The sequence below is a fragment of the Diospyros lotus genome, chromosome 8, assembly GCF_014633365.1.
Source record: "Diospyros lotus cultivar Yz01 chromosome 8, ASM1463336v1, whole genome shotgun sequence".
Taxonomy (NCBI): Eukaryota; Viridiplantae; Streptophyta; class Magnoliopsida; order Ericales; family Ebenaceae; genus Diospyros; species Diospyros lotus.
In genome coordinates this window covers 34,806,919-34,819,761 of record NC_068345.1, presented here as the reverse complement: position 1 = coordinate 34,819,761, position 12,843 = coordinate 34,806,919, and the positions used below count along the sequence as shown (strand labels likewise).

Below are 12,843 nucleotides of genomic sequence, written 5' to 3'. Positions count from 1 at the left end.
ATCAAATGCCCCCCTACCCAGTAATGGGTAAATGAAGAGACAAAATTTTAACACTATATACAGTCACTTTAAAAAGTTTGATGAGATGACAATAAATAAATATGAGTGTCACTTATGAAAAATAGCAACAGACCATTTACTTTTCACCTTAACATCGAACAAAAAGGAAAATTTTAACCATTTTATTTATTTTTTTCACTGTTTTGGAAGTCGCAAACATAACCTTATACAGCAGACATTCGTCTTAACTCTTCTAGCCAAAAATAGTAGAAATTTGACCAAAAATAGTTGCAAATTCCATTGAATGAAGTGGCTTTCAGTATGGCAATTCCCAGACCATAGATATAGCAACTGAAGCATGAATCTATAGAGAAATGGCAAAAGTTCAAAGGGGCATTGGATTTGACAAGAGTACATAGATGTGTATGGGGATAGACGGTGCAGCATAGAAAAGAAAGAGGGAGAGAGAGAGAGAGAGAGAGAGAGAGAGAAAAAGGCTGCAAATTTGAGAAGAGAAAAAGCAGTCTCCCATCATCAAAACCAAACCCAGTGTGGCGGAATCCATGATCATGGGGACTGCTGGGTGATGTGATGATGAAGTTTGTGGGAGAGAGAATTTTCTCGCTCTCTCTCGCCCTTTCTCTTCTTCGCATATGGGAATGGGAGGTGGATGAGAAAAAGGAAAAGGGAGAAGAAAATTTTGGGGAAGTGCGAGGGAAGAGGGGACATGCGTCCGGAAGATCCACGTGGCGCGCGGCGAGTGGCTGTGAGCTTTTGGCTTCCCACAACAACACCAACTCCTGCTGCCTTATGTCAGTGCTACGCCCGGTCCTATGACCCCGGCGAATCCGTATCGTATGCGCTCTCTCTCTCTCTCTCTCTAACTTTCTCTCTCTACAACTCTCTATTTATTTCTTTTGTCTCCTCTCGTCTCTCTCTCTCTCTCTATTCTCGCGTCTCTCTCATCGACATACTTTCTGTGCCCTAATCTATTATCCCCTCTCCACACTCTCTGCGTATCTCAATCCGATGGCGTGTATGAATTGATTGTTTCCTCCTATTTCTTATATCCTGATCCCTGGAACAGATTGGTATGCTTATTTCTCCATCTGGGAGCTCCTTCTTTTGTGTGTGTTTTACTCTTCCGTTGCTGGGTTTTGATTTTCCATGCAATTTCAGCTGATTCTTGTGTGGTTTGGCGTGGGTTGTGATGCAAATGTTGCTTGATCCCCGTGTTTGCTGTGCTATTTGTTTCAAAATTTGGTTCTTTGTTAGTTTGTGTGGGAATTGGGTTTTGGAGCTTCTTGTATTATGATTTGAGGTTTTGCCTTCAGTGGAAGTTGAATGTGCTTGATTGCTTGAGTTATTGTATTTTCTTTTGTAAATTTTACGTGATGGTGCGAAACAAATTCAGTGACTCAATGTCGTGGTGTTTTATCCTGCTATTTAGCTTGTGGCTTTGCATGCTTAAAATGTCTCTCCATCTTCAATTAGAGCTGGGAATGCCAACATTATTTTATACTCCTTCAATTGGCCTTAGGTATTTCTCATTGATTTAGACTTGTGGGATTGTTGGATCACTGCCACAAATTATGTTTCGCTTAGGGAAAATGAAACCTTCCAACGAAATATGGTTCAAACTTCAATAGGTAATTAGGTATGTTTGTATGTGTTACCTTAGGGGTCTGGCTACCCTCTTAAGTAGTATAATGAGAAGTTAACGAGCTAAAATGAACTAGAATTTTGTATTCTGGTAAGTGGTTTTACTTTTGGCTACGTCTCTATAAATGTATATGTTTTGGCTTTGACTTCGTTTTCCATTATGGTAAAACTTATAGCCTGCTATAAACGAAATGGATCTAGTGGCTGTGTTAAACTGGTTTTTCCTGCTTTATGAATGCTTCTATCTGTGGAGGCACTTTCTTCTTAGTGTTCCCATGGATAGCATTAATTGACTTTTATTCTGGTTTTCATCGAGTTTGAGTCTGTATGGTTTTACAAATGCTTTTGTAACATAGTACTTCTTCAGACAATCTTACTTGTATAATTATTGTCTAAGTACTTTATCTTTATTTAAGTGGGTGGACACTTTGAGCTATCATGTGACTTGTGACTGGTCTCATGGTATCATACTAATTGAATTCCTCTAACATTTTTTTTTTGTTTGGGGCAAAGCAGCCAAATTTTCTTAAAGAGAAAATATCAATTTTTTAAAAACGTATTGCAGCAATAAACTGCATCCCTTTTTCTTTGTTAACATGTGGTCACATTTATTTTTGACTAATTTCCTTTCTTTTATCTGGTTAGGGTGGCGATCTCGTCTATCACCCTTTTTTAACCAAAAGGGTTTGCTGATCGTCACCAGAAACCTTAGTCATTAAAATGATGCCTTTTTTGACCAGGGACTTCCAAATTCTTGGCTTCAGCATCAGTAACATGTGCTCCCTCTGACATTTTTGTTTCGTTGTCAGTTTATAGAGACAACTTATTTGCAAAGCAAAGGTAAGGCTATGGACAAAAACTATCCTCTCAATCATTGCAAGGTGGTGGGCCTTACTTTCAAATGCTATCTCTAGATACCTGATGCAGGATGCTTTCGATCAATTACTGCAATAGTTATTTTCAAGATCTTCATTATGAACTGAAATTTAGTTGTTAACCCAAATTAAATCTGAAATCTCTAGAATACAAGATTCTCATGCAATTCCCAGCCATGTTATTTCTGCTGCTAATGGAGAACTCGTGTTAATCTTTCCTTGTTCTACTTCATAAGCATCTGGTTCCATGACACTGCTTTTGTTTCAATGCTGTGTATTGATGTCTTCTTCTATGTTGTTGACTATGTTTTCATTTGCTATGTTTTGCATGACTTGGATTTTGTTGTTTTCGGATTTTGTATAGGGTTAATTCCATGCAACCCTGTTGCTCGATATACTTGCTGCACAAGCACACAAAATCAAATAGAGAAGGTTTGCCTCAAATTTTTATTTTGATTTTTTTTTTTTGTAATTTGCTATAGGAAATGTATACGCTTAGTTTTTTTAGTCAAGAAAATACATGCTATGTTTTCAAGATCTGGTATTATTAATGTGCTGATATTTTGCCTAGATCATTTTTTGATGTGCCTTTTCTAGAAGTGGCCTCTCTTGTCTTGTATCTTCCAAAATTTGAAGTATAGAAACAGAATTTAGAGGATTTGATGCGTGAACTTCTCCACTGACTCACGAATCTTCCTATATGGTAGGTTAATGCAAGACCCAGGTTCCAAATATGAAGGAGGGCAGTTCAACAACAAGTAAAATGATTAACCGGAACTGGGTCTCGAAGCGCAAAAGAAGAAAGCTTCCGTACAGTGTGGATACACCCAACATCAAAGAAGACAGTCATGTGGCCTTGGAATCCCCAACAAGTGTTTCTCCACCGAAACGCAGGTTGAAGAATGAAACAAACTCTGATCATTCTCCTGGCAAGAAAAAAGGAAATGATGGAGTGAGTTATATTCTTTTTCTATCCTTCATTCATTTTTTTCTTCTTATTCTCCTCTTCCTCCTATAATGAACAAGATAAGGAGATGCATGAAAGGAAACTGCAAAGGCATGTAGAACTGCAATGGCGATCCTATAGCTCCTTCTGCCATCAATTCTGATCCTTATAATTGTAATTATTTTTTACTTGTCTATCAATTTTTAAGTACGAGTAGGTATTTCCATCGCTATATAGTTTCCCTAATGTGGGTGGCATGTGCCTGTGACAGTTTGGCAGTATTCTGCCCTATTATGCATGTTGACCGAGTTGTAAGCATTTTAAACTGCATGTTACTTTTTTTCCCTCCCCCTGACAATTAAACTACTTGTGACTCTGATGATTGTTCCTGTTGTTGTGCAGTACTATTATGAATGTGTGATCTGTGATCTTGGTGGGAACTTGCTTTGTTGTGATAACTGTCCTAGGACGTATCACCTTCAATGCCTTAATCCTCCCCTTAAGGTATGCCCAATAAGTTAACATTGTAGGGGATGTGTTTCTACTTTTGGTTAATGCGTAATACTTAATGCTAATTATCACCTTTCTCTTTCTTTAACTTGTGCCTCAAGCGGATCCCAACCGGAAAGTGGCAATGCCCAATTTGCTGTCAGAAAAGCAATTCAAATGGTGCCACAAATCATTTAGATCCCACCTCAAAATCAATGTCGACCAAAATTATTATTGGAAAATCGAAAATTGCAATTAAACCTTCTGCAACTGACAATGTCTCCCACATATTTGGAAGCTCTATTCATGGAAAGAAAAGATCGACAAGCAAAAGAAAATCTTCCTTATCTCAAGGTGTACAGTTTGAAAAGCATATGAATGCATCTGCTGAACCTAGTGATCTATTGTGTACTGAGTCTGTGGAAGGTAACTTATCATCCATGATTGAGGACAATGTGAGAAAACCTGAGCCTTCTCCAGTAGATAAATCGTTAGAAGAGAAGTCAATATCTCGCGTGGCGGAAGTTTCAACTGTTTCAAAGACTGCAGATTTGAAATCAAATGATGAAACTCCCGAAAGCAAACCTGATATTTCTGAGGATAATAAATCACCAAGAAAAAAAGTTATTTGTGTTTCTGGTACAGCTAATAGGAAGGACAAGAAAAGAAAGCGCAAGGGTCATATCAGTGACATTCAAAAGAAGCCTTGTACTGATGAAGATAAATGCAGTAAGAATGCTTCTTGTAAGCATAGTTCAAAAACAAGTTCTTCGCTGCCCAAATCACAACGGAAACGTAGCAATGCTGACAATGGGGCTTCTACATTTGGGTCAAAGGAGGACATTCAGACCAAGAGTGTGGATGTTCAGCTAAAAGATGAGGTATTTTCTCTTCACATTTCTTTGTGTTATCTTGTGGTGATGATTACGTTTAGATGTTGTTTCTTTGCTGATTAATTTCACTTTTTGATTCAACTATATGCAGCAAGTATCAAAGCTTCCTATCTAACTAATTACTTTTTTCATGGACTTCAAAAAGATGTATTGTGAATCACTCTCTCTCTCTCTCTCTCTATATATATATATATATATAGGAAAATATATCAAAGAAAAATTAGTCCTGGAGTGACTTAAAGAAAGGTAGCAATCCTTGAGTGTTAGTTAATGTAGCATTATGTTTGCATTTTTAATTCCCTTAGTTGTTCTGGATTTCTCCTTGATCTTAGTTTTATGTTGGAAGTCATTGATTAAAATTTGAGGGGTGGGCTTACACACATGGATGATTTATCATACCTTCTAAGGTAATTTTTTTTTTCTATAGATTCCATTTGATACCAGGTCAAGTTTGGTTATCATGAATGCTTATGTATGCATAAAAATTTGGGGGGTTTTACATGCAAGGCCTGTGATTTTGGGTCTTTGATATACTTCATGTTTGGAGTGCTTTTCCAGCAATGTAGGATTAACTGCTTGGAGTTTACTATTTTGAAGTTCAATAATTTTAATAAATAATATACAATTTTAATAATTTTATCACATTGTTGAAGATTGTCTCGAGTTAGTGATAGGATTTTGTGCAGTTGTTTATATGTGGTTAAATGGTTAGTTGATAGACGTTGGGTCTCAAGTGTAATTAGTTCAAAGTTTGGGGGTCAAACTGTAAATATCAATTATGTGCCTAGGAAATTTCACTGTTGTCTATAAATAGGGAAGTGAGGGCTAGGGGTTAAGAGGCCGCATGTTCTCTTCCTGTTTTTCATGAGAGCTTTGAGAGTGGAAGGCTATATGTGTGTGTAAGTAGTCTTTGTACATTCTTGGGAGAGGCTTGTATCGTGAGAGAGAAAGAGCGGAGTTGCTGTACTGATTATCTATCAAATAAAGAGGCTGTGCTCGGGTTTGAAGGCTGGATGTAGGGCTGATTCAAGTCGGCCTGAACCACGATAATCTTTGTCTCCTTGTGTGGTTTGATGTTTTCATTTCTTGTTCTGTTCTTGCATTAAATTTCTGTTCTTTAGTATATGGTTGTGTTGTGGTATGTTGGCTGGGTGAGCTGTGAGTGTGTTGTGAGGTGTTTGAGTGGTTTCTTGGGTGATTAAAGGCTGCCAGTGTTCCCAATTTCTAACACACACCATTAATAGTTTAAACAAATGGTATATGAATCATTGTTTCCTTAGCAGAGAAAGAATGAGTTTATGGAAATATATTTTCTTTTGGGACAAGGTTATAAGCAATTTATGTCTATAATTTTAAATGCACTTGCCCCTAGTTACACGATAAGATGAGAGAATATTCAAAACTTGATAATCCTCCTTGAAATATGGAAAAAAACAATAACTATTGTTTAAGTTGTGACCCAGCAAAGCAAGACTTGCAAGTCTTACATCCTTGATATTCAGCCTAGGACCTTAAAAACCTGTTGACAGGATACTTTGTGAAAAGCAGACCTTGGAATGCCAACCCTACATGTCTAGGTATTGAAATTCCATGGTGAAGAGGGCAAGCCTGAATATAGGTCAAACCTGGTCTTGAATTTCTGCCTAGCTGTTGAAGGAAGAGTTTAACATATTAAGAATAGTAGCTTATAGGTGTTATACTTCAGTACTATAGTGCTGATGTGTACTTGTACCTAGAATTAGTTAGAAGTCTTCCATGTATATATACTCACATTACTGAATAGAATACTCATTTGGTTTTCCCTCATCCCTGGTCTCTCTCTCTCTCTCTCTCAATTTCTTCATGGTATTAGAGCTAAATCATAGAGAAGCTTCAAATTCTGCCAGATTAGGGTGCTTTCCAGTAGAGAATTTGCCTTTTGAGATTGATCGGTGTTTTGTCGGATTTGACGTAGTATCTTGGTTGACTGATTTGGTGATTGAATTTTGCAAGATAGGGTTTTCAATTTTCTCTGTTGGAGATTGTGATTGTGCTGACAGTGATGACTGAGTGTTGTGCCTAGGGTTTCATTTTCCAGTTGCAATTGCAACTGAGTTCTGTATGAAGATTGGAGGTTTTTCTGGATTCCAGTTCACGTTTGCTAGGGTGGCTTGTGATTATCAAAGCTTGTGACTGCTAGGGCTTGCAATTGCTAGGGTTTTTTTCCCTTCAATTGGAGATTGCAAATGCTGGAGGGATTAGCAACTGCTGGTGTTTGCTTCAATTCATGCGTGATTACTCCAGCCTTTTCTTCCAGTTCTGAGGTTGTTCATTCAGTCTCTGCAGTTACTATTTCATTCTTTCTGGAACTCCAGTGATTACTACAGAGAAATTAAGTGGTAAAAAGTATTTGTCATGGTCTTCTTCTGTTAAGATGTGGTTTAGATGCCATGGGGTAAGTGATCGTCTTTCTAAACATCTCTCTGATATACTTGAAGCTGATAGAAATATATGGGATAGAGTAGATGCACAGCTGGTCACCCTATTGTGGCAGTCCGTTGAGGCAGATTTGGTTCCTTTGTTTCATGTCTATGAGAATTGTGCAGACATTTGCTCTCATGCTCAGTGCCTATATACTAATGATATAGTATGCTTATACACTAGCACTAGTACCCTTTTTAATATTCGAAAGGGTAATTCAGATATGGCGACATTTTTAGGGAAGGTTCAGTCTGCAGTTACTAGTTTTAATATCATGCTACATCACAGTAATGTTACTAAGCAACAGACAAAGAAGGATAGACTTTTTATTTTACTGACCTTGCTGGTCTTGGAGCTGATATGGAGGCCGTTTTGACTTAGATTCTGAGTAGTTTGACTATTCCTACTATGGGGGAGGTGTTTGCTCGGCTTCTTCATAAGGACATAGACTTTTTCAGACTGTTCCATTGGAGAGAAGTCTATCCTAGCTTCCCAAACTTATACTCCCTCATTTGATATTCAGTCTAGAGTGTCATGTACCTAGGGTTTAGCCTAGGGTTGGATTGGCAATCGGAAGGATCCGATTGAATATAATTGAGAACATAATGATTGGAGAGGGAAATGGGGGAATAAATTAGAGGGAAATGAGGGAGAATTGCCAAAGGGAACAAGAGGGAGAATGGAGATAATTCTAGAGAGAAAAATAAGAGTTTCATATATCAATTCTAGCATGAGAAATCCCATCCGTTTACAACAGCCTTATATAGTCATATCTGACTCCTAACAACATACACAACTCACTCATGTGCTCCTAACCAATTGTTAAAATATTTCCTAACAACTATTATTAGCCTATTACCATATTGCCCCTTTATTGTTCCTTGGGTCATGACAATTCCCCCCTTCTTGAGAGAGTTATTGTCCCCAAGAACTTGCAACACATAGCTTTGGCTCGTCATCCAATGCCCACTTTGTCAATCTATTTCATTCCTCTTTCCATCTTGCTCCAAGTCTCTTTCTTCTTCATTCTTAGGTTCCTAGGATCAATTCCAGGCCTAAGCTTCCCCAAAACTTCCATAGGAGAAACTTTTATCGAATTCAAGCCCAATACAACCATCCCTTGTAATAGCTTTCCCATCAAGTTTGACCTCCAATCTGAGGACATGATCAACAACTTTCGGATAGACATATTTAGTAGCTGAAACTTGGAGTCTAACGTAAAGACTATTTGTGTTCATGACTTCTGTTAGCAATTCATTACCGTCCAATACAAGTAAAGGTGGCAGATCTACATCCACAGTTGCAGTTATTGTCTTCCCTTTCAATCGTCGACAACCATGCTTTGTTGTAAAAATATCAGCAACATCCTGGAATTGCAACAATAGAGAATTGTAGACTTGCTGTCGATACTCAGACCAAGACTGTCTGTGAGCATTAGAATTAGGAGCTGTTGCAACTTCAATCCCAGCCAATGGTTCCTCAATGGTTGCCATATAGCCCCCATCCCGATCATCTTTCCCAACTTGATTTACAACTTTCTTATCAACTGAATCCTCAACGTTGTTCGGGATCAAAAGCAATAGAACAATGTCCTTAAGAACTCCAATATCCGTATAGATTGATGGTCCTTCAGTCTGATTTTCTTGATCCAATGTTGTTCCATTTCTCGCAAACTTCCGATCCGGAACACCACCAAATCCTTTAGCCCATGCACTAGCCACCGGGGCTAACAAGTTGGCCTTGGTTTCCTCTGTCACTTCCTCAAATGTTTCCCCATTATTCCCTTGCAACCTTTCAGTAGGTGCATCTTGAGAGGTTATTTTTTCTTCTAACTTCTCCATCTCAGCAAGAGAATTCCTTTCCAATTCCAAAAACTCCTTGCTGCCTCGTGTTATCCCTGTCATCCGACTGGTTACATGATTCAACTCTAGTTTAGGACTTCCATGATTATTATTTGGAACATCCTCATCAAGAACTTCTTTTCCAGAGGGATCAGTGTGTTCCTTTAATTCTCCTTTTGCCCACACACCCTAGACCAAACCCTTGGGATTTCTGCGGTTGCTGCCAGCACTATCCTTACAGTCACCTTGTTAATTCTGCCTAAACTAGTATACTTCTTCCACTCCACATTGGAGATAAGCAGTGAATCAGTTTCTCGCCACCTTTACTTCTCCTTCAGCTGCTCCATTTTAAGAAATTCCTCTTTGTTAAAACTTCTGCGATAATCATCAAAGAATTTCGTGGGAAAGCTGTAATGATATTTTTTAGTTAGTATCATCGCAAACTCCTGCAACTGCTTGTGTAACATATGGCCAAATTCCTTGCATTGTACATGTATCCCACTGCTTGTTCCCCTGTTAATTTGGCTAGACTCATTATCCAACCTTTTCCATCCCTGATTCTTCTGGCTAAACTACTCATGATTCCTGTTGTTGCCGATTGAAAATGCAGCCTTTTTCTGCTACCATTGAGGCTCCAATTGCCTTATGCGTGCACTACTTCCCATGGCTTCATGAGCAAGACATCCCATTGAAAATGCAACATCCCTCTGTTGCAATTGAGACTCCGTTGGTCTCATACGTGCACTACTCATCTTGGACGAAATCTCACGGGCAGGAAAAGCAATAGGCCAAGAAATCGAAGCTCTTTCCATCCTAATTCCCACACTTCCCTACTATGACTACCTCACAACAGTCACCTTTGAAATTGATCCAGTAAGTGGCAAATTGCTGTCACTTTTGAAATTAGCCGTCGAGGGTCACTTGTTGGAACTTCCAATTCCATTGAATCTGCCACTGGATCACCTGAGTCGCCGGAAACACCGCCCGGCCAAGTCGCCTTAAGCTTTCTCAATCTGGGCCAGAACTGCTCGTCCACCTCCTACCACCCAATCAATCTTGCAATCTTGGAATTTCACCTCTTGTAATTTGGCTGAGACCTCACAGAATTTAGCGGCAATAAGAGGAATCAAAAGCCCAGAACTAATTGCGTTTGTAAACCTAATCCTCACTTGAAGTCGCCCACCACTGGAATCGCAAATTAACAGCGGTTAGGAGGAGTCGCAAGCCCAGAGCTGCTTCGTCCTTCAATTCCGACTCCAGATTGCCTTACTCCACCACGTGTAGGACTTAATCGGCCCTTGACACCATCGTTGTCCTTGCTTCAGAATCGCGCCTTAAGATCGCCTGGAATTGAATCACCCAATCATCGATGTGGCTGAAGAACCCTAGCTCTGTTGCAATCTTCTTGGAGCCACTGTCAGAACTCTCTTGGCCTGCTTCACCTTCAGGATTAGAACAAGAATTGCCCGAGTTTTGGCCTTCGAACGTTGCTTCATCTTTCAATTTCAAACCGCTTAGGATTAAATGATGTAGTTGGCGAGAACTACTTTGCTCTTTCTCGGTCACTATCGATCTTAATTCTATTATTGTGCAGGGCAAGGGTATTGGGCAAATGATTAGCACCCGATATGAGTGTGAGTGTCTTTATCATCTTGCTCTACCATCCTCTTTAGCAACAACTTGTGTTACTATGACAACATTACCTCTTCATGTTCATTGTTAACTTGGTCATCCTTGCCCGTGCTAAATAAGATGGTTCCTTCTTTGTTATCTCTAGATTCATTAGAGTGAGTCTTACCAGTTTGGAAAGCATATCCATACATCTTTTCCTAATTATATTAATAAACGAGTTGATGCTCTTTTTTCCCTTGTACATTCATACATCTAGGGTCCCAGTAGAGTAAAGTCCAAATAGGGTTTTTCCTATTTTGTTACGTTCATCGATGACTACTCTCGTTGTACTTGGCTCTACTTAATAAAAAATCATATTGAATTATTGCCTCGTTTCATTACTTTTTGTAATGAATTTACTACTCAATCTGATTGTTTTGTTTGTATTCTCTGTAGTGATAATGCTAAAGAATATTGTTCCATTGCTTACCAAACTTTCTTATTTGGTATTGTTCACTAAACATCTTGTACTTATACTTCACAATAAAATGGGGTAGTAGAACATAAAAATTGCCACCTCATTGAGACGGCTAACACTCTTCCACTACATATACATGTTCCTACTTCATTTTGGGGTGTTGCTATTCTTACCTCATGCTATTTGATCAATTCTATGCCTTCTGTTGTTCTCAATGGTTCTATTCCACATTATTTTTCATGAACCTAAATATCTTGTTCCACCTTGTATCTTTGGTTGCACTTGTTTTGTTCATCTTCTCTTACCTAGTTGTGATAAATTTGCTCCCTTGGTCCATTAAGTGTGTTTTGTTGGGTTATTCTCATCTTCAAAAGGGATGTAAGTCTTTTTTTCTCTTGATCTTAATGGATACCTTCTCTCTTTTGATGTTACCTTATTTGAATCTACTCCTTTTTTCTCCTCCTCTTATGTTTCCTTCCCATTTTGATATTGTTCTTCTTGGTCCATCTTCCTTCTCTCCTATGCCAGATTCTTCTATTGTTCTTGTTTACCCTCTCCAAACTTATCATTGTCACCATCAACCACCTACTAATACTACTGTAGTAGATCTAGCGCCTTTTCTTATGGATGATATTGTCCCTTCCAACTCATTTCTTCCTCTAGATGGTGTAGTTGTTTTGCCTTACTTTGGACTTGTCCATGGTTTAGTTCATCGAAGTACTTGTTCCACTCTGAATCCTCATCCCATTTATATTTTTTTTTAAGGTATCATTGCTTGTCATCTATCTATTATGCGTTTGTCTCTACTCTTTCTTTTGTTTCTATTCCTAAAAGAGTTGTTGATGCTCTTTATCATCCTGGGTGGCGTCATGCTATGGATGAGGAGATGTCTGCCTTGCTTGCTAATGAGACGCAGGTTCTTGTTCCTCTAAGGAAATCCTTGGTTGGTTGTAGATGGGTGTTCATCGTTAAGGTTGGTCTTGATGGCTTTATTGATTGTTTGGGGGCTCGTTTGATTGCTAAGGCTTATACTTAAATATTTGGCCTCGATTATGGTGACACCTTCTCCCTGGTTGCTAAGATTGCTTTAGTTCGTTTATTTCTCTCCATTGCTGCTTTTTGTTGATGGCCTCTTTACCAGCTTGATATAAAAAAATACCTTCATAGTGATCTATAGGAAGAGGTTTATATGGAGCAACCTCCTAGGTCTGTTGCTTTTTTTTTTTTTTTTTTGGGGGGGGGGGGGGGGGGGTCTACAGTAGTTTTTCAACTTCAGAAGTCATTATATGGTCTAAAGCCATCTCCTCGATGTTGGTTTGGTTGCTTCAGTTCTGTTGTCCATTCTTTTGGCATGACTACGTTAAGCTAATCCCTATGTTTTTTGTTTGCCATTCTATTGGTGGAGTTATATACCTAGTTGTCTATGTTGATGATATTGTGATTATAGGTGATGACGAGCTTGGTATTTCACAGTTGAAGGTCCCCTTGCATTCTCATTTTTAAACCAAGGATTTGGGCTAGTTGAGGTATTTCCTTGGTACTGAGGTAGCTCAATTGATGCATGCTGCAAGCATATCTCAATGCAAAT

The 12,843-nt window shown here is 38.8% G+C and overlaps 1 protein-coding gene across 12 annotated transcripts in view; it reads left to right on the top strand.

The window, feature by feature from the left end:
• The first annotated feature begins 286 nt into the window (after positions 1–286).
• LOC127808966 (protein CHROMATIN REMODELING 4) overlaps positions 287–12,843 on the top strand; it is a 32,357-nt gene continuing 19,800 nt past the window's right edge. The window contains exons 1-6 of one of the 12 annotated variants that reach the window (XM_052347724.1): positions 287–855; positions 2,403–2,502; positions 2,902–2,969; positions 3,245–3,489; positions 3,886–3,987; positions 4,095–4,853. In XM_052347724.1, the coding sequence (XP_052203684.1) occupies positions 3,271–3,489; positions 3,886–3,987; positions 4,095–4,853 (1,080 nt within the window). In that variant the 5' untranslated portion in view covers positions 287–855; positions 2,403–2,502; positions 2,902–2,969; positions 3,245–3,270. Of the gene's footprint in view, positions 856–877; positions 1,092–2,402; positions 2,503–2,901; positions 2,970–3,244; positions 3,490–3,563; positions 3,658–3,885; positions 3,988–4,094; positions 4,854–12,843 lie in introns of those variants that run through there. The other 11 variants (XM_052347722.1, XM_052347725.1, XM_052347727.1 and 8 more) reach the window with 11 other exon arrangements.